Source organism: Coffea arabica, chromosome 9e (genome assembly GCF_036785885.1).
Source record: "Coffea arabica cultivar ET-39 chromosome 9e, Coffea Arabica ET-39 HiFi, whole genome shotgun sequence".
In the NCBI taxonomy this organism is placed as follows: Eukaryota; Viridiplantae; Streptophyta; class Magnoliopsida; order Gentianales; family Rubiaceae; genus Coffea; species Coffea arabica.
This window is the reverse complement of record NC_092327.1, coordinates 28,057,531-28,079,173: the sequence shown is the minus strand read 5'-3', so window position 1 is coordinate 28,079,173 and position 21,643 is coordinate 28,057,531. Positions and strand designations below refer to the sequence as shown.

General features: G+C 34.7%; 1 protein-coding gene across 4 annotated transcripts; it reads right to left on the bottom strand.

Annotated features, from left to right (window-relative positions):
* Positions 1-234: 234 nt before the first annotated feature.
* Positions 235-9,008, bottom strand: LOC113734897 (uncharacterized). 4 transcript variants are annotated; one of them, XM_027261660.2, is made up of 14 exons: positions 8,817-9,008; positions 8,388-8,467; positions 7,820-7,920; positions 7,549-7,671; positions 7,365-7,434; positions 6,908-6,994; positions 6,634-6,699; positions 6,428-6,520; positions 6,077-6,133; positions 5,795-5,923; positions 5,602-5,692; positions 5,313-5,401; positions 932-1,125; positions 235-765 (listed from the first exon to the last, which is right to left on the bottom strand). In XM_027261660.2, the coding sequence occupies exons 1-14, from the start codon at positions 8,863-8,865 to the stop codon at positions 684-686; spliced, it is 1,311 nt and encodes a 436-aa protein (XP_027117461.1). In that variant the 5' UTR covers positions 8,866-9,008; the 3' UTR covers positions 235-683. The 4 variants fall into 4 exon arrangements, with proteins under 4 accessions (XP_027117461.1, XP_027117460.2, XP_071922017.1 ...); XM_027261659.2 differs by lacking the exons at positions 235-765; positions 932-1,125 and having other exon boundaries at positions 4,200-5,401; positions 8,385-8,467; XM_072065916.1 differs by lacking the exons at positions 235-765; positions 932-1,125 and having other exon boundaries at positions 4,200-5,401; positions 5,795-6,133; positions 8,385-8,467.
* Positions 9,009-21,643: the final 12,635 nt, after the last annotated feature.

Here is a 21,643-nt window from a genome sequence, read left to right as displayed (position 1 = left end):
CAGGTAAGTTACCAATTTTTAAATGCACGAGAGTGAATACTAACTTTCGGAGTGCACAAGAAGGGGTTTCTGATAAGTTGCCTCCAAAATTTTGAAAGTAAAACATAGTTATAAGAATTTGTAAGAACTTGAAAATTTAAAACCTCTCATAGTATTTCAGTGATGCATTAACTGAAGATTAAAACTCCACAAAATTTTAAGAGTACAAGATGTCGGAGTCAAAAAGCTGAAAAGTTTCAAGAATTCACAATACTTTGTCATGTAATTTCTTTCCAAGGATTATAGATAGAATTGTCTACCATCATGATTCAAGTTATAAATACAACATCATCATAACAGCATAGAGTTTTCTTGAAGCAGCTATGAAAAAAAGCAAGCCTATCTATGAAACATGGTCTGTACAACAAATGCTTCTCTCAAGCTGTCATCATAACTGTTGCATGAACGCTTTACCAAATAACAAATTTGTTAAGACCCATAAAATAATTATCACTTGAACAAATATATATGAAAAGAGAAGAAAAAAACCTATGAAACTAGACGTATAAAATAATCGCCAGCTTCTGTTGTAACAATGTGCTGTAATTCCATCACCTTACAGACAACACCAACTTCCCAGCTTAGGGTAAATGGCAATGTTACAAATACCGTCACGGAACTAAGCATGTAAAACATCCTTACTGCTATCCGCAGGCAACGGGCTGCATCTCCGCCACCATTGCAGCATGTTGCTCTAAATACTCCCGACTATTCATCTCGGTTAATCTACATTAGATTTTAAGACAACAAATATACATTTTAAGAACTCAGTGGAGTGAATGAGCCCAAATCAGGAATGCTACATAATGAATGGGTCACAAATTATGCACCACATGCATGTCTGGGATCACAAACCATTTAGGTTAGCTGATTGGTGGTAAACAAAATCTACCTGCTAATGGTACGATCTTTTGCAAAGCCCAGTTCATTGTCCACACAAAGGTCAGAATCATCACTCTTCCTCGATCTAGAAGAAGTTCTGGGTGACATTTGCTGAGCATCAGCAATCGTCACTATCTTTTCAAAAAGTTCAACTGGAGACCCTTCAGCTGTGCATAAGAGTCTAGCCTTGTTCTCATACATCACCTATCCAATGATGGGGTGTAAAATGTCAAATCTTGTTCCCTCAAGAGAACTGAATGCCCTAGAACATAATAGATGTGCAGAAGTTTCTTCTCAGAGTATTTGATTTTTGTTTTAAAAAGGATCTACACGTTGTACTGCAGCATGTCCTATAGGGATAAATTTAGAGGATTTTGCTCTAATATAGGACTACGAGGATGACAAAATTTGAGTAAATTGACTGGAATCGGATGCCGTTCCTCTTCCTGGTCCTTTCTATTAAATAAGAATTCCTGTACAATCTATTTTTGGTAAACCCCTATATATACTTGATTGATTGACCTAATATACAGCTATGGTAACTGATTTTCTATTCTAGGCAAGAAATATATACAGATTGTAGCCATAATGTCTGTCATAATCTGCCATAATCTTTCCCATAACCTCTGCCATATAATCTGCCATAATCTTTCCTATAACCTCTGCCACAATCTCTGCCATTCTGCCATTGATCAATCTCTGCCATTGATACCATTGATATCCCCCCTCAAATATTTGTCAACAAGAAAGTGATGACGATTTTTGGAGAGAGCTTTAGTAAACACATCCGCAATCTGGAGATCAGTGGGGATATGCGGAAGAGAGATGACCTGAGCATCATATGATTCACGAATAGAGTGACAATCCACTTCAATGTGTTTGGTACGCTCGTGAAATACTGGATTAGCCGCAATTTGAATTGCACTAGTGTTGTCGGCATGAAGCGGTGTAGACCCTTTTTGAGGAAACCCGAGCTCACCTAACAATCCACGGAGCCAAACAATTTCAGAGCATGCAGAAGACATAGCACGATACTCAGACTCTGTAGAAGACTTAGACACCATGTCTTGCTTCTTGCTTTTCCAGGAAACGAGAGAAGTACCAAGGAACATGCACCAACCAGTAACTGAACGTCTAGTATCAGAACAACCAGCCCAATCAGCATCACTATATGCAATCAGGCGAATAGGAGAGTTTGCTGGAAAGAAAAGACCACGAGAAGAAGTGCCTTTCAAATAGCGAACAATGCGGCGAACAGCTGCCAAATGAAGGTGCCGAGGTGCTTGCATAAACTGACTAACTTGTTGAACAGCAAAAGAGATATCAGGGCGAGTAATAGTCAGGTAGTTTAGACTACCCACCAGCTGTCGATATAAAGAGGGATCAGAGATAAGATCACCTTCATCATGACGATACTTAACATTCACTTCCAAAGGGGTATCAACGGATCGACCATCTTGAAGACCAGCCAAAGCAATTAACTCCCGAATGTATTTGTGCTGGGTTAAGAAAATACCGGTGGAACTAGAATATACCTCAAGACCTAAAAAATACTGTAAAGAACCCAGGTCCTTCATATGGAAACAACGTTGAAGATGGTCTTGAAGTTGAGAAATCAATGCATAATCAGTCCCGGTAATAACAATATCATCAACATATACAAGAAGTATGACAATGCCTTTAGATGTCTTGCAAAGAAACAAAGAGGAATCATACTGGCTTTGGACAAAGGAGAAACCAAGAAATGTGGAACGAAATTTATCAAACCAAGCACGTGGAGCTTGTTTCAAACCATAGAGTGATCGTTTCAACTTACAAACATCACCTGAAGGTGTGGAGAATAACCCTGGTGGTGGAGTCATATAAATGTCTTCTTTCAGATCTCCATGTAAAAAGGCATTCTTAACATCCATCTGTCGCAGTGACCATCCCTTAGAAGCAGCAATGGCAAGAACAAGTCGTACCGTAGTCATCTTTGCTACAGGAGCAAATGTCTCCTCATAATTGATTCCATATTCCTGTCGATTACCAAGGGCCACCAATCTCGCTTTATGTCTATCAAGCGTTCCATCGGACCGTAGTTTAATGGAATAGACCCATTTACAGCCAATGGGTTTTACACCAGTAGGACAAGGTACGATGTCCCAAGTATGATTCTCCAAAAGAGCTTGAAGTTCTTCGTCCATAGCTTTTACCCAACATGCATGTTTAGTTGCTTGAGAATAAGAGGAAGGTACTGCAGTGTCAACTAAAGTGGCAGAGAAACCATACCTATCAGGAGGTTTGCTGATACGGGAAGATCGTCGCAGAGTCACAGAATCATCAGAAGTGGTAGGCAGTGGAGCAGGATCGGGAAGGATTTCTACTGATGGAGGTTGTCGACGTTGATAGACAATGCCAGGTCTAAATCGTTGAATTGGTGGAGAGATATCATCAAAGCTAGGAAGAACAACATTGTTGGAAGGAAAAGTGTGCTGCGGAAAATAGTACTCATGCTCAAAGAAAATGACATGTCGAGAGACACGCAAACGATTAGCAACAGCATCATAACATAAGAATCCTTTTTGAGTGGTGCTATATCCCATAAAGGCACACCGAACTGACTGAGCTGCAAGCTTGTGGCGCTCATGAGGTGGTAGGTGAACAAAACAAACACAACCAAATGTGTGTAGCATGTGATAATTAGGATGTACACCAAAAAGACGATAATAAGGAGAATCAAAACCCAATTATTGAGAAGGCAATCGATTAATCAAATACACAGCAGTTGACAAAGCTTCAACCCAAAATCTAGGGGGTACAGAAGATTGCAAGAGTAATGTTCGAACCATATCCAACAAATGGCGGTTTTTGCGTTCAGCCACCCCATTTTGTTGAGGGGTATAAGGACATGATCTCTGAGATACAATCCCTTTGCGTTGCAAGTAGGCTTGGAAGTCATATGACACATATTCCCCACCATTATCAGACCGTAAGATCTTAATACAAGTGGAAAACTGTGTCTCAATGTAAGCCACAAAGGTTTGAAAAACAGTAAACACCTCAGCTTTAGTGCGCAGGAAATATATCCATGTGAACCGACTATAGTCATCAATGAATGTCACAAAGTATTTATACTGCGCATGTGAAATGACAGGAGTAATACCCCAAACATCACTATGTATTATCTCAAAGCATGCACTAGCACAACCAACAGAAGTAGGAAAAGGTAACATCTTACTCTTCCCCAATTTACACACAGAACAACCAAGAGATGATGCATGAGCAAAACCTTGATCTTTAGCACCAAGAAAACCACGCTTTATTAAATCAGATAAAATGACATTATTTGGATGACCTAATCGTCTATGCCAAATTTCAGCCTTATTGTCAACAATCATAGAGGCTAAAGATAAAGTTCTAGGAATAGTAAATTGCAATGGAAATAATCTTCCCACTCTAGGCCCCTTCGCGATTACCTTCCCCGACATCTGGTCCTTGACCTTGAAGTCCAAGGGCAGAAAATGCAGTAAGAATCATCTGCTGGACCATTTCTGGGGTCAGAACAGTCTGGCTGGTGGTAGATGTAGGACCAATAACAGGAGCATCTGGAACAGTAGCTTGAAAAGCTTGGGCTCGCCTGTTTTCCGGACGTGTAGGACATTCCTTGAGAATATGTCCACTTTGCTTACAGTAACTGCAGAATTTCTTACCACAATTGCGAGCAATATGGCCAAACTCCTTGCAGCTGTAGCACTGCATTTGTCCCTTTCCTCTATTCCTTCCTTGTGCAGCATAAGCAACATTGACAACCTCTGATGTCCCACCAGCTGCACTTAGAATTGACTGTGTAGCCAATCTTTGTTCTTCCCGTAACAATTCACCAACACACACATCCAAAGAAGGAACTGGATTTCGATTCAGCAATCCACCCCGAGCAGTCTCAAATTCTGGCCTCAGTTTCATCAAAAACTGATCACGCATGCTAACTTGATGAACTTTTTGAAAGCTTGCTAAGGCCTCCTTAGGTATCTCAAAGTAGATGATATCAGAATATTCACCCCACAGATTTAGAAATGCAGAATAATATTGCTCAATAGACAGATTACCTTGACTGAACTTACTGATATCAAGTTCAAGCTGAAATCGTCTTGCAGTGTTGTGTTGATGATATATGCGTTTCAGAAAATTCCATATCTCCTTTGCAGTATTAAATGAACGTAAGCTGTTCACCATATGAGGTTCAATGGATGCTAAAATCCATGAAATAATTCGTGAATCATTTGATTCCCATTGACTTATTTCTTTCTCAGTTCCAGAAGCAGTAGAAGACCCATCAATGTGACCCCAAAGCTCCTTCCCTTTCAGAAACATTCTGAACTGAAACAGATATTTCAAGGAAAAGGACTAACATCAACTAAAGTGACAAACCGATATGCAGCAGTCCTGTTGTGGAGACCCAAAGTTGGCACACCTTCCAAAGCCAGTGTGTGAAATTTCTCTGCTCAAAAGAACAGCATTGATCAGCGGCTCTTCGAAACATGTATGACTGTGTGCTTAATTATCCATTGCAGCTAAGAATAATTAGGGCAAAACAGATAACCATCCTTAAGCCACCAGTGTCTATATTTTATGTCCAAAATCCAGAAAAAGAAGGGGGAGGGGGGGGGGGATGGAGAATTGAAAAGCCAAAAGACTTACTAAATAATCCAAAATAATCTGCAGCCCCAAGTGGTCTGTCACAGAGTTCCTCGAACGGGAAATAGGCACAGCCATTAGCACCCAGCGGAACCTGAAAAGTCAGTAAATAAGAAAAGAATGAGAAACGATCACGCATTCACCACCACTCACCCACCTCTCCAAGACCATTGCAAATCTCAGACAATGTACACACCTGCAATGTCCTTCCCATAACTACTTCCACCTCTTGTGGTACAGCTTTGTGGTTGCCGATCAACTGGTGAAACTTTTCATTTAGAAGGCTTGACAGGTCTTTCCCAACAAAGTAGAAACCCTGCTGTGCCTGCATTGCAAGAGAAAAGTCTCTAGTCACACAGCTAATTCTTTGTTTTTGTGAAATAGTGGTACTACTAGATTTTATGCAATCGGAAACCATAACTACACATAAGCAAAAATAACTTCTCATAGAGTAAATCAGATGAATATGATACGTTACCGAAGTCATCTTACGGTAGTCTACTGATGACCCAATTTCATGAACAATACATCTTTCCTGTCTCAAAACAGATATCAAAAATACCAGTTGGCAAGACATCAACAAAAAGAGAGAATATAAGCACAAGGTAGAAAATACAAGTATTGGTGGAGAGAGAGAGAGAATGCATGTGCGTGTGTTGTGAAAGCTTTCTCACTCATACTATTGGATTCATAGTCATTTTAAACGAATGAAATAATCTCTAGGACCAGGCAATCAGATTAGTTCAAATGTCATAAAGATGATCAGCGCAAAAAACATAACTTTTAGGAATTAGAGTAGCTAATCACCATTAATCCTTGAGATTCATACCTTCAGTAAAGCTATAAAAGGAAGAAAGAGATCCCTTTGAAGTCCACGCTCATAAAGATTATCAGGAGCACGGTTTGATGTAGCAACAAGGATCTACACTTATCCCCATCATCAACCAAATACAAAGCTTCAGTTTCTTATTTTAACAAGTCTCCATAAAGTATGAAGCCATTAAAACAAATTTGAAGAAAGTTCGAATTACTTACAGCTCCATGGCTAAATAAGTGCCTAAATAAACGATTTAGTATCAATGCATCAGCAACATCAGTAACCTACATAGATACAGGAAGACTCTCAGACAAAAGTAAGCAAGTGGAGGAGAATTCGTTTTTATGCTCCATTACTAGCTTCACAACTCTATGAGCTCATCTGGTACTAGACAAACTCAAACTGATCCAGGATCACAGAAAAAGTTTTCTGTGGTAGTACACATACTTTACAAACACAAAAGTAATACAATTATTACACAATTCTCATTACCATGAATTCATCAAGACATAACAAGATTGATTCATCTGATACTTCTCCAGCAACAACTTCTAGGGGATCAGCAACACCGTTGTGCTTCTGCAAATGTAGGAGTTCAAGGAAAAGTGTTTCAATAAATTCTTTAGTATTGCATCAAAGAGTAAATTGTATCAAATTACAATTAAATCAAATCATTCATAGACATAGCCAGCATGAATAAGCATTAGATACCTTAACATATCATTTGATGAAGGAAAATAAGAAATAAGTGGTTAATGGAGAGATTAGCAGGCATTAGTTGGTTAGTATAGAAGCATTGCACATTGGGATAGTCAGCAAGAGCTCCAATTGACTATCAACCAGTAACCAGTCCATTAGCAAATATACATTAAATACTAGGAAATAAATCTTGATAATTAGAACCTAAAAAATAATCATAATTAGAAGACTGCAGGGGTTAAATTCATACTTGCAAGCGGCTGTGGACATTCAGCATAAAGTCATGAAAATGAATTCTTTTCTTCCTCCAATTGCAAGGCCTGAAAATCAAGTGAACAGTTGAACGGCAATAATTTTACGTGTTTGCACACTCAATAGCAATCAAAATGCAGACACAAATTATCATTCTATATCATTTTTAGTCTTATACTTACAACTGATCAAAAAACATGTCCATCAACATAGTTTTCCCAGTACCAACTCCTCCACAAAGATAGAGTCCTTTCACAGGAGCATATGAAGACTGTGGTATGAAACGTGACCACAACCACCGACTCCTGAAATAAGCAAAAGAGTGACAAATTGCTGACACTTACTTGAAAAATGATTGAAATGAAAAAATGAAATGATACTTGGATACAATTACATTGGACTACAGATTCATAACGATTAACAACAAATGATTGAGAGCTTGGTAAGGTTCACCTTCCTGCTTTCTCCGAAGCTGTATATCGATCAAGTCGGCAAGCATCAGCTTTCTCGACCAGCTCATCATAGAGTCTCTGCAGTTGTCTCAGGGTGCCTAACTGCAAATCAATGTCAGGATGTCTTTGACAGGCAAAATAACAACATAGGGCTCACTCTTATGAGTAATCTCATGGCACAGTAATAATTTGCTTAATATCAACTTTTTCCTTCCAAATATCCATGTTTGATTTCAAGCAAATACAATTTTTTTAGATAATTCAATTTTAAGTACCAAAATTACCAGTAACCAGGATGTTTAATTCAAACCAGCACATTAACAAAGAATACAAGAAACCTAGTACGGCAATAATTACAAAAGCTAAAAAGGAAACCCTATTTCATTAAAACAAATTATGGACAGAAGGAATTGAGAAACTTAGCAAGATGCAAATAATGGTCAAATTCTTATAATCAATATTTCCATTTTCCCGCTCAAACTGGCACCCAAATACACTTGGAAAACAAAAATCCAAATTACAAATCCACCACCAAATTGCATGATGTATTGTTTTATTGTACTAGCAACCTGGCAAATATCTCCATCCACAAGTTCACCAGCAGCTATTCTTCGTTCATATTCTACAAGAGGACCTCCTTGAATTAATTCTGCAATAAAACCAATGGAACCAATAACCAGCCAAGAGGAGAACATCAACCTTACGAAACAAGTGTAACCAAATAACAAAAGCAGAACAGAAAATTCGTGAAAAGGGCAAGTTTGGATGCTTAATTCACAAAGAGGCACGACATTCAGGTATTTATTATGAAGCCATTTGTGCTAAATCTACAAAGTTTTCAAGAAAAACATTTAGCATATATTTTGTAAAAAATGCAATACGAATTCCATTCAAAATTAATTGCCCAAAAGTGTGCCCTCTTCATTAGTTAGGCATCTTAGTGCGCCCTTTTCCCTAATTTTCCCAAACTATAAACTGAATCATAGTTAGATAGTAACCTCCATTAGCTACATTAACGGCATCAGTATGCAAAGCTCTCGAGATCATGTAAGAAGGATGCTGGCATCTCCAAAAATCTGTACACTAGGCGTATAGTAGACTGACCCTCCATTCTTATTAACCCGACAATGCTGTCTTTTTGAGAGCCCATTATAGAATATATCTCCTCTATATCGCAAAGCTGATCTAAATTGTCTAATGGACCTAAGAATTGCTCTCATCTCCAGTCCAGGACTTCAATACAAGAATAAAGATACAAGGAACGAATTTGACACGAGTCCTTTGAATTTCACCTGAATGTTGAAACAAGTTGCAGCAAAAGAATCACGTGTTTCAATCAGAATATATTCCCACTTTCACTTTAATCAGAATAAACAGAAACATGAATCTACCTAGTAGTATATTAATTCAGGAGATTAACAGCAGATTATCTTAACAGAAAAGCATTGTCTCCAATTAAAAAACAAAAAGAAAGAAAAGGGCAAGTTGAAAAACCTGATTGGCTGACTGAGCAGAACCCAGGTAATCAAAATTGGTGATGATGTGAAGGATTGAATGATTCTTGAATTTTTACTATTGCATACTTAAAACAATAGTCAACTATATAAAGGGTATACAAAAGCAAGTATTTATTAATCAAATATTGTTGGAAATTGGGAATTAAAGACTAAAAGATAATCAAAATATCGGTCAAGGAATGACGCTGGGGCAAGTTCTTGAAGAGAGATCCCAGCCTCCGATGCTCTATGGCCTATGGGAGTCTAAGGTGTTTTTAGTGTTTTCATTTCCCCTTTTTTGTATTTTTGGTTTTTTTTTTTGTTTGGCACATTATCAAGCTGTCACAGATTTTTTTTTTCATTTTCCCCTTAATTTTATTACGGGTTGTAATTACCTTTTTTTTTTCAAAATTTAATTATTTCTATGTTTTTTTTCCTGTCACCAAAGCCCTCCTCCACATTCTCTTCTCCCTAATTGGTTGGGACAAAAATAACAAGGCTAAAATTGATAGGTTATTATCACTTTACCGCCTTAACGTTCAGTGTTATTACCAATATCCCCCTTAATGTTATATTTTAGTCACTTTACCTCCAAAACTAACGATCAAACTTAACGGAATTTATTAATTAAAATAAAAAGACATGTTTATCCCTTAAAATTATTATCACTTTACCCCTATAAACTATAATCTCATTATCAATTTATCCTCTAAAGTTATTTTTTGGATAATTTATCCCACCATTAAACCAATTTAGCAAGTTAAAAAAATTTAGAAGAAATTACCCTCCTCTTTGTATAAAAAAATTTAGAGTCGCTCTTCTCCTTTTTTGTATCAAGGAAAAAAAAGTCAAAATATTAATCTCTTTGTTCTTGGCAATCTTATTAATATTAAAAAAATATAAAAAGATGGGGAGAGAGAAAGAGACGTGTACTGTTCATTCCAAAGTTTTCAAATTTGTCCAAAATGATTTCCTTTTATGATATTTTAAAGGGACCCTACTGGTACGTGTACTGTTCATTCCAAAATTTTCAATTTTGTCCAATAAAGAAATTTGTTCAGGAACATTTTGTTTTCTTTTTTGGGCACTTTGTTCACAAACATAGTAGCGGACTCAACTATCTTTTTCTAATTGTTTTAAAGGGAAAATCGTTCAAAACATCCCTCACATTTTGTAAAATGACTTTTTTCGTGCCTCACTTTTAAAAGTTTAATTTTACGTCCCTTATAAATTCATATTGGTCAAATTTGGTCCTTACCTAGGTTTTTGACTAGTTTTTAGTCGAAATCCATCACGTGCCTTGTATGTGATTTTTTTTTAAGGGCAAAATTATCAAATTAATTTTACACAATTCGATCCATAGTTCCTCATATTTCATAAAATAAATTTTTTTGTCTCTATCATTTCACAAAATGGATTTTTTCATCCCTCACATTTTACAAAATAAATTTTTTCGTCCCTCATTGATCATATGTATGAATAGTTTTTTAAAAAAAAAATTCATATATATATCTATTTAATTTTACTTGAACAATACAAATAACATGTGTACAATTATAATTAGCCTATTTAGACAAAATCAAATAATTTGGACATTGTCGAATGTTTATATCGAATTAAATTTGAATAAAAAAATCAAAGAAAAAGTATGACAAAAAGAAATAAGTAATTAGCACTTTCAAATTTTAAAACAATCACAAGACAAGTAATTCAATTGTTGGTCTTAAAAGTCGCAAGTAGAAATTTCAAATTTAAACTACAATTCAAGTTAGTATGACTATAGAATTCAAGTTAGGATGCATTAATTAGATGACCTTATTATACAACTCAATAAATGAATTATTACTAAAAGAGAAAAGATTACAAATATTGAACAAATTCACATGGTGAAATCAAATAAATATATCTATTGAATAGTATGTGTACAATAACAATTAACCTGTTTAGGTAAAATCAAATAGAGAGATATTACATGCTATTCGTATTATTCATGTGAAATCAAATAGATATATACGTGGATAAAAAAATTTTATTCATATACATGGTCAATGAGGGATAAAAAAATTCATTTTATGAAATATGAGGGATGAAAAAATTCATTTTGTGAAATGTGAGGAAAGAAAAAATTTATTTTGTGAAATGTGAGGGATTCTAGTTTAGATTATGTAAATTTTGATTTGACAATTTTGCCCCTTAAAAATAATCACGTGCAAGGTACGTGGTGGATTCAGACTAAAAACTAGTCGGAAACCTAGGTAGGAACCAAATTTGATCAATGTGAATTTATAAAGAACGTAAAATTACACTTTTAAAAGTAAGGGACGGAAAAAGTTATTTTGCAAAATATAAGGAATGTTTTGAACGATTTTCCCTTTTTTTAATAACAAAAATCTGGTAGTAGCTATTTTCGTTTTTTTTTTCCCCTTTTGTCTTTCTTGAAGTTATGATTAGCGCCAATTGTCAAACAATTATTCATTTTGGTCTCCGTTATTTTACGTACAAAGTTCAAATGTTCCCCAATGTGCCTCGAGCAAGCAAACAAGATAATTAGAAGAGAAAATTGCACCAATTGTTTCTTACATATTATTGATATGAAATTTTAGTCCCTTAAAATCAAAATGAGCGAGTTTAGCTTTTAATAAATTGAAAAAAAAACCCTCTCTTTTGATCCCTCGTTACCTTTCCTCCCAAATTTTTGCCAAAATATGTCACGAACCAATCATATGATCAATTTTCGAAAGACAAATTTGGTGACTCATTTAATATTTCTCATTTGATCTACCATTTTTCCTAATTATTCTTTGCCCAAATCCTAATTTTACAAACTCAAATCCAGATCACTTATTTTCCTCTTTCACCGTCATCCACCCATACCATTCCCATTTCCACCATTGCCATCTGACCTCTCACTCCTCACTTGCCACCTCTTCCACCTCTCCTTCCTTTCTCCTCTTCTTTCCCCTATGTTATGGGTCTTGTAAATAGGTCTATTTTGTTTTCTCCCTCTATTTTTTAAAAACCATGAAAATGGGTTTTCTAAAGTTTCAAACATTTGTTGTAATTTTGTTGATTCTTGAGGTTATATGGCTAATTTTGGGGTTTTACTGAAGTTGTATATTTCATATGGGTCATTTTGCTAAAAATTCAATTTTTGTAATGTTTTGATGGAAAAAAGTAAAAAGAAACCACATTTTGGCCATTTTGACCATTTTTGTCTACGGCAGTATTACCATAGCCGTCGGCGGTGTGAGGACTTGCAAAATTCTTCATATTTTCTTAAAATTCTCTTTTATTTTGAATAAGTTAATTTATAATTTCTTTACTACTAAATTACTCCCTCAATAGTTGTAATAAATGATAGAATCGAGAGTTTTACTTTTACTTTGAGAGTTAGGGTAAATTAGGGTTTTGCGCATTTTGGTAGTGTGATTAGTTGGTGAGATGTGTGTACCAAATTTGGTGGATAAGAGTGAGTATTAGGTAAGAGGAAGTGTGTGATTAGAAGTGCTATTAATAAGTTAGTGAATCATAAGTTAAAACACAAGTACGAGAGAGTTAAGGAAAATAGACTTGAACCGACGTGCACCGTTTGTTACCGATTGAGTACACCACTTGACCATTACTTTCTTACCCTAATCTTCTTGGTTTTATTTCATCTAATCAGTCCTAAATTAAGCCCTAAACCAGCCGAAAATTTTGACTAAAGAAAGGTGAGAAAAGAAAAAAAAAAAAGAAAGAACCTTGAGTTGCCAAGCGTTGGCAATCAAGGAAATGTTTGACCAAGCCAAATTGTTCCTTCTTATCTTTCCTTTTTGCTAAATTCTCTTCATTTTCTTCTTGAGTTGGCCGATCCTTGGGAGAGAAAAAAAAGAGAAGAAACCTCCAACTACAACCTTGATTTGCCTTGTTTGAGTTGAATCACAAAAATCTAAACCGATTAAACTTACATCAAGGGTGTTACGAAGCTTGGTGTGGTGAATTTCTTTGGAAAATTTGCTTGGTTCTTCACTTTTCAAAAAGTATTGGAAGGTATAAGCTTATCAACTTCCTTTCTCTTTCTTATTCTAGCTAAATATGATGAAGATGGCTTGAATCTTGGAATATTATGGATGATCTTCTAGTTTTGGTGTTGATTAGTGAAATTTCAGCTAGGGTTTGGTAATTTTCAGCCTTGATTATGTTGATTAACTATAAAATGTTGGTATTGAACTTGGATATGAATTTGTGAGGTGATTAGTAGCATGATTGTGACTTTTTAACTTTAAAAGATGAAATTTCAGCTTTGGTGAGAAAATTCCAACTTTGATAGTGGATGAGTATTTGTTAAATTTGATGGTTTTTAGCCTAGATGACGAGCTATCTTGATATGCCTACTTGTGGTGTTTGAATTGGGTTGATTTGAGGGAAAAAAAATGAAGCCTTAAATGGCTAGAAAATTGATAAATACAAAGGATATGCTACCCAAATTTTCTTCCGTAGGATAAGCGGAGCGAAGTTGGAACTTGAGCAGTGATTCGTGGACGAATTGGACTTCGGTTGTTTAGAGTATTCAAGTTTTCTTTAGTAGAAGTATATAAACTGAAATTTTGCCAAAACTCGTACACTTTATAAGGCAAAAGTAGCGACCACTTTAAATACGATTTTCTCGTCTTTTATACCAAGTTACGAACTTATAAGTGTTAAACGCTTCTTTATCAAAATCAAAAGAGCGAGCATGAATTTTTTAGAGTTTGATAAGTAAAATGAATACTATTTAAACAAGTTTCATTTACTTGATATTCTTTAAGCGAAACTCCTATATTTCGAACCCTAATTACTTTCAAACTCTTAAATGATATTTTATCGCAGATTTGGACTCCAATCAGGGAGTTGCACCTGAACGTGGTTTTGAAAAGTCATAAGTCTTTGGTAAGTGTTTCCAAGTATATGATCGAACTTGATATTTGAATGAAATATTTGCCTTGTTTGCATGGGCAAGGGTGTACTTTATCGCACTTGCCCTAATATGACATATTATTGTTTATTGGTTGCAATTGACTTGATATACACGTATATGATTTGAATACTGTTTGGAATTCCAGAAACCCTGTGGCTAGTTAATCGAGTCGAACCGGTAAAGGCCAGGTCGATTAGATAATGAACCCTAGGTCTCTTGTTTGTCGAGTGAAGTGTTATCTCCTCGACTAATCGGTATGCTCGAGTATTATCACCAGTATTTATCTTGGAATTTGGACCCGGTAGGTGGATTGAATGGTGGACGGAGAGTGGAGTTAAGTGGGGCACTACTGAACTGGTTACTGTACTTAAAAGTTGACGGAGTGTCAACTACTACTTGATAAAGCTATGACGGAGTTAACTCGCAAAGGCGACTGTATCCTTTTACTTGTAAATGTTATTTACTTAATGACTGCTATGTGAAGTGTTATTGCTCATGTTACAAACTCTTATGCTCGCTACTTTGATGTTTTCAATTTTAAATAGTGGTTAACTTGCTACTTGGGTCTGCATATTGTTTTGGAATCTCATTGAGTTTTGACTCACCCTATTAGTTTTTGTTTTCCTTATAGGGGGTACGAGCGAGGGCGTGAGGTTGGTGCAGGCTAGCATAGTCTAGTTTTTGAATTTTTGCAATTGTACTCACGCTAGTGTTCGATTAGGGTTGAATTTATCTAGAATTTTAATCTTTTGTTATATTTGGGAGGTGTATGAATGTTTGAAATAGAAATGAATGTAAATATACGTTCCAAGCTTGGGAACTATGGTTTCATTTACTCTTGAGGTTGTAACTTATTTTTATTAAAGTAAGTGAGCGAGTCCTGGCGAGAGTTGGGCAGACGGTCCGCTAAATCCTGGGATACGCCCTAGAGAGCGGTGGGGTCGTTACAGGCGGAATCCACCATCGCAACTTTTGTTAACTTTCCAAGAAAATAAAAGGAAGAAGATGATAGAAAAAGGAAGAAAAAAAGAAAAAATAAGAAAAGGAAAAGAAAGAAAGGAAAAAGAAATAAAAATAGAGAAATAAAGTTTTATTGAAAATGCATTATTTTAGTTAGTGTGGCACTAGGAGAATAATTGTGAGAAATGATAGATTAAGAGAGAAATTGGTCAAAACTAAATGAGTTGCCAAATTTGCCCTTCAACAATTAATCACATAATGGATCCGTGAACTATTCCGACCAGAATTTCATCATAAAGGTGATGAAGGATCAAAAGTGAGCATTTTTTATTGGGATAATTGCAGAAACCTCCCCTGAGATTTCTAACACTTGCACTAACTTCCCATGTGGTTTGAAAAATTGCACTGACCTCCCCTGAACTTACTAATCCTTTGCAAATTCAGTCCAAACAATTAAAATATTGTTTTAAGGAGTGAAATTAAAATTTTGTACCAGATTTGGCCTTTGTGCTACATGTCCAATGAATGACTAAGTACTACAAATCAATTAACAATTAATAAACTTTAAGGCGTGTAGTTTATGGGCAAATACGCATTACCCATTTAAAGTACCGGCTTTTTATGAATATTTTACTCTCAAACATTTAATTTATGATAAATATATCAATGTTTGTAAGTAAAATTCAAAAAGTGTTACAGTAATATTCTTACAAAAAGGAAATCGGTAGGTTATCTATTTAATATAAATTAAATATTTTTTAAAAAAAAAAGAAATGCCCATAAAGTATTAATTCTTTATGGATTTCATCCATTAAATGAGTAAAGTATTGGCTCTTTATGGGCATTTTATTCTGAATCATTTAATTTATGTTAAATACATAAATGTTTGCAATTAAAATTGAAAAAGTGTTACATTAATATTTTTACGGAAGGGAAACTGGTAGGTTTTGTATTTAAAAAAAATTAAATATTTGAGAGTACAAAGATTTGTATTTACTCTCAAATATTTAATTTTTGTTAAATACAAAATCTACCAGTTTCCTTTCCGTAAAAATATTAATGTAACACTTTTTCAATTTTAATTGCAAACATTTATGTTAGCTATACAGACTGTCCACAACATGCAACAATATTTTTTTAAAAAAAAGGGAAGAGCTGTTAGCATGATAGCTCATCATTTTTTTAAAGCTAAACCAGCGCAGCAAGATTGCAAATTTTTTTTTTCAAAAAAAAGTATAAACCCTGCCATGCAAAGTCAGCATGACAAGGTTGTTAATTTTTTTTAATTCTAAAATGCAAAGTCAATTGGAAAAAAATGGCCTTTGGATGTAGAAATTAATGAACAAATTAGTACTGTTAAACATTTTTAAAGTACGAAATATATAACATTATATTGTATAAGTTATATGTTTAAAACCAAGTAAGACCTTTTGGTGTAGAAATTAACGATCCAATTATTAAATTATGTAACATTATATTATATGAGTTATGTAATTGAAATAATTCATTTTATCACTTTTACTTTTGTATTTTGAAATATATAACGTCATTCTACTTTAATGCGGTTATGTTCAATAAAAAAAAACAGAAAAATAATGCTAATTACCAAGTAATCAAAGAGTATAATTCAAATGATGATGTTTAAAAACATGTGCAAGAAATGAAAATGTCAACAATTAGTGCGCCTCTTGTCCTTGCCCTTATCACGAGATATTATGGGCAAGTAGCAAAATCTATCGCGCTGCCATCTCTAATGTTCACGAAGAACTCTAGATGCTCTCGGAGCAGCAATCGGAGGCATAACATTTTCGGAAGCATCATCAAGCATTACATTGTCATCGCCAATCGATTCCACGGTGGCACGGTTGAAAGGGTCAACTCCAATACGCTCAACCACCCATCTCCTACCTCTAGATAAATCACCAATTTCTGTAGAAGGCCATGCCATAGGGCAAATTAGTGGGATCGCATCCACACTCAAAACTATAGCTCCAAGTAAGGCCCATCTATCGTCAAATTATGCATGACGCATGCATAAGTATGAACATGCCAGTGTTGTGAACTCCCAATTGTATTGACTCATCGCATCTAAGTGACGTACATAATTGAGCCAGTTGAGACTAACAAGATTCTAGCATGAATCTGCAAATAGCAACCCATCTAACAAAATTAGGATGTACAATTAGGCATAATGACCTCTGGCCATTCACCAACTCACTAGACAGCTGCAGAGTTTCATTGGAAGAGAGAAAGAACGAAATGGGAGTGAAATGGAACGTGAGAGAGTGAGAGAGGAGTGAATTGGTTAGAGAATGAAACGAGAAAATGAAGTGGTGAAGTGGAGTGGAGGTTTTTTTGTTTGGAGCCAACTTTGCCATGTCAACAGGGTTCGAACTTTAAAACAGAAACAAAAAGGTTGCAAGTTTATGACACCTTGATTTTTAGTTTTGAAAAAATTGATGAGGCTCTTCAACTTTTTTTCAAAAAAAAATTGTTGCCTGTGTTGGAATTTAGTTTGTAGTATGAAAATTGATCATGACTTGTGACATGATATTTCTTTTCATGTGTAGAAGTTTGATTTATGAATTTCCTATAGGATTCATTAGTACATTGATGTATCTTCTCAAGTTCATTAGTTCATTTATGGAACCACTCAATTTATGTCCTTGGTATTCTAAATTCATAAATGGATATTAAGTGAAGATACATTGATATATCTTCTTAAGTTCATTTGTTCATGGAACTACTCAATTCATGTACTTGAAGTACTAAATTCATAAATGAACATTAAGTGAAGATACATTGTTGTATCTTCTCAAATTCATTAGTTCATGTATTTGGTGTACTATATTCATAAATGGACATTAAGTGAAATTCATGTACTTTTGCTCTTAAATTGCCTATAAATAGAGGTAGTCTAAACCTCTCTTATGCCAACTTTTGTTTAAGGTATTTTAGATTTGCAAAACCCACTTCTTACGTTCGTCTCTTGTGAAAACTAAGCTTAAACTTGCTATAGGTTAGTTTTCATTTTCATTGTATCCTAGAGGTAATTTGCCATCTCAACCCCGATTAGCAAGATAGTGGGGGTAAATAACACCTTAAGAAGAGTGATTACATGCCTTGAAAACTCTCTTGAATTCCCCAAAAATTAGTTTAGTCAAATTCTTGAAATTATTCTTGTAATAGTTTTGTAGTAGGTTCCATACACTTGTAATCCCAGGTTGGTATGGAGTCTACTCAAGAATCTGTTATCAAGGTGATGAATCAAGACTTTGTCAAGTTAGATCGCTTAGATGGAACCGAAACCAATTTCAATAGGTGGAAGGATAAGATGATTTTCTTTTTGACAGCCTTGAAGGTAGCATGCGTGTTGAACCCGGCTCTTCCAGAAATTGCTCCTTCAAAGGATGATGATTTGGAGGCTTTGAAGAGACAAAGGGAAAAGCGTGATGAAGATGAAGTGGTATATAGAGGTCACATCCTCAATACTTTGTCAGATAGTCTCTATGATTTATTCACAACCGTCAAGTAACTAAAAAAAATTTGGGTTACTCTTGAGCATCAACATGTCAATCAAAAGCAAGGGTTAGATAAGTTTCTTATCAAAAAATACTTTGAGTTTAAATTTATAGACAATTCCCCATTTCTTGATCAAATTCAGAATTTGCAAGTGACTGTTTCGAAAGTCAAAGATTTAAGTATTGAAATTTCATAAGCATTTCAAGTGGGGGCTATTATTACCAAGTTGTTTCCTAGTTGGAATGACTACCAAAAGAAATTGCTCCATACTTCTGAAATTTTGACTTTAAATGGTGTTTTGAAACATCTAAGAATTGAAGAAGATGCTAGAAATCTTCAAAAGAAAGATGTGAACGGTAAATCTAAAGTGAAAGTGGATGATAAGTCTAAGGTGAATTTTGTGAATGAAAGAAAGTCTTCCAATTTTAAAAGGAAGAAACCTGAAAATGCTAATTATAAGGACAATAAAAAAAGAATAGAAATTGCTATAATTGTGGCAAGAAAGGTCATTACAAATCTGAATGCAAGTAAGACAAAAAACAAAAGACTAGTGGTGCTTCAACCACAAATCTTGTTGACAAAATTTCAGAAATCGTTGCTATGATGCCACTTGGTACGGTGATTGAAGTGAACATGATCACACCTAATCCTTCCAAAGATTTGTGGTATGATTCTGGTGCAGCCATTCATGTGTGCAATGACAAGAGTCAATTCAAGGATTATGAAATTCTTAAAGGACATGAAGTGATAATAGCAAATGGTGTAAGGGCTAAAGTGCATGGCAAAGATTGTGTGAATATCCAATTCACTTTTGGCAAGAAATTAGTCCTCACTAATATATTTCATGTTCCGAATATTATAAAAAATCATGTCTCTAGTAATATTCTTAACAAAAAAGGATTGAAAGTTGTACTAGAGGTCAACAAAGTGATATTATCCAAGAATTGTGTATTTGTTGGAAAATGCTACTCTTGTAATGACATGTTTAAATTGAGTATTAATAAGATTGATGATGTTTCTCTTTATTTTGTTGATTCTTCTTATTCTTTGTGGTACGGTAGATTAGAACAAGTTAATCACAAAGTGCTACAACATATGTCCAAAAATGGTCTAATTTCATTTAGTGACAATGTGGATAAAAAGTGTGAAACATTTGTTCAAACCCAGATAACAAGATTGCATTTTTCTAAAGTTGAAAAAAACTCACAATTACTTGATCTTGTGCATTCGGATGTTTGTGAGTTGAATGAAATTTTGACAAGATGTGGTAATAGACACTTCATCACTTTCATTGATGATTGCTCTAAATATGTGCATGTATATTTGATGAAAACAAAAGATGAAACCTTTTATATGTTTAAGATATATAAGTCTCTTGTTGAAAATCTATTAAGTAGAAAAATCAAACTATTGAAAAGTGATAGAGGTGGTGAATATTTTCCTACCAAATTCTCAATTTTTTGTAAAAATAATGGTATTGTACACCAGACAAGTGCTCCTTATACTCCATAACAAAATGATTTAGTTGAAAGGAAAAATAGAACTTTGGAAGATATGGCAAATGTCATGATTTTAAGTTTTGGTCTACCAAAGAATTTGTGAGGTGAAACTTTATTGACTGTGTGTCATATGCATAATCGCATTCCCTCCTTGAAAACTGAAGTGTCTCTGTATGAGTTGTGGAAGGAAAGAAAATTAAACTTGAGTTATCTAAAAGTTTGGGAATGCATAGTTTATTATAGAGTCCTGAAAAATAAAAAAATAAAATTAGGATCTAAAACACTTAAAAGTGTGTTCGTTGGCTATGTTGAAAATTCTAAAACCTATATAGGTTACTTGATCTTGATTCTAATGTTTGTAGAATCAAGAGATATTGAATTTTTTGAAAATAAGTTTTTCAATAATTCAAGAGTTGAAAATGATCCACAAAGTGGCTAAGTTCTTCCAATAATGCTGATCCTTCTAATGGTATAAAAAGGAAGGAAATTGACAGTCATTTTGAATCAAGGAGAGGTTAGAGACAAAGAAAAGAAAAGAGTTTACCCTTTGATTTTATTTCTTCACAAGCTATTGTCTTTCTTGTTGAAGGCAATAGAGATTTTCTATTAAATAAAACTCCAATTTTATTTAGTATAGAGGATGATTCTAAAATATTTAGTGAAGATATAAAATCTAGAGATTCAGCATTTTGAAAAGAAGCGGTAAATGACGAAATGGATTCATTGTTATCTAATGGCACCTGAGTCCTAGTTGATTTACCACATAGTTCTAAATCTATTGATTGTAAGTGGGTATTTTGAAAAAAATGTGCCAGGGATGTATCCATACTAAGCTATAAACTTAGGTTGGTGGCCAAAGGTTTTAGACAAAAGGAAGATGTTGATTATTTTGATACATATGCACCCATTGTTAGAATGCATGCATTAGAATACTTCAGGCTCTACCTTCAATCTATAGTCTTTGTGTACATCAAATGAATGTCAAGACAGCCTTTTCAAATGGTGATTTAGATGAAGAGTTGTATATGAAACAATCGGAGGGCTTTATGCTGCCCGAAAATGAAAATAAGATGTGTAAATTTGTAAAATCGTTATATAGATTGAAACAAGCACGTAAACAATGGTATAAAAAATTTGAATCCGTTTTATTTTCACATGAATTTAGGTCAAATAATGCTAACAAGTGCATTTATTCTAAATTCAATGACAAGTATGGAGTGATCATTTGTCTCTATGTAGATGACATGCTAATTGTTGGTGTTAACTACCAAGCGGTAGTAGATACTAAAAAGTATCTCTCTACTAATTTCAAAATGAAAAATTTTGGAGAGGTGGATACTATCTTAGGGATTAAAGTTAAGAGGCATAGTGGGGGATTTGCACTTTCACAATAGTGGGGGATTTGCACTTTC

Excerpts from the sequence above, each read along its gene's own strand:
- LOC113734897 (XM_027261660.2), bottom strand. The coding sequence starts at position 8,865 with ATGATCTCGAGAGCTTTGCATACTGATGCCGTTAATGTAGCTAATGGA. Across the intron at positions 6,134-6,427 it reads CTTTTATAGCTTTACTGAAG|GAAAGATGTATTGTTCATGA; the intron begins GTATGAATCTCA and ends GTTTTGAGACAG. Across the intron at positions 1,126-5,312 it reads GGTTTGTCACTTTAGTTGAT|GTGATGTATGAGAACAAGGC; the intron begins GTTAGTCCTTTT and ends ATCATTGGATAG.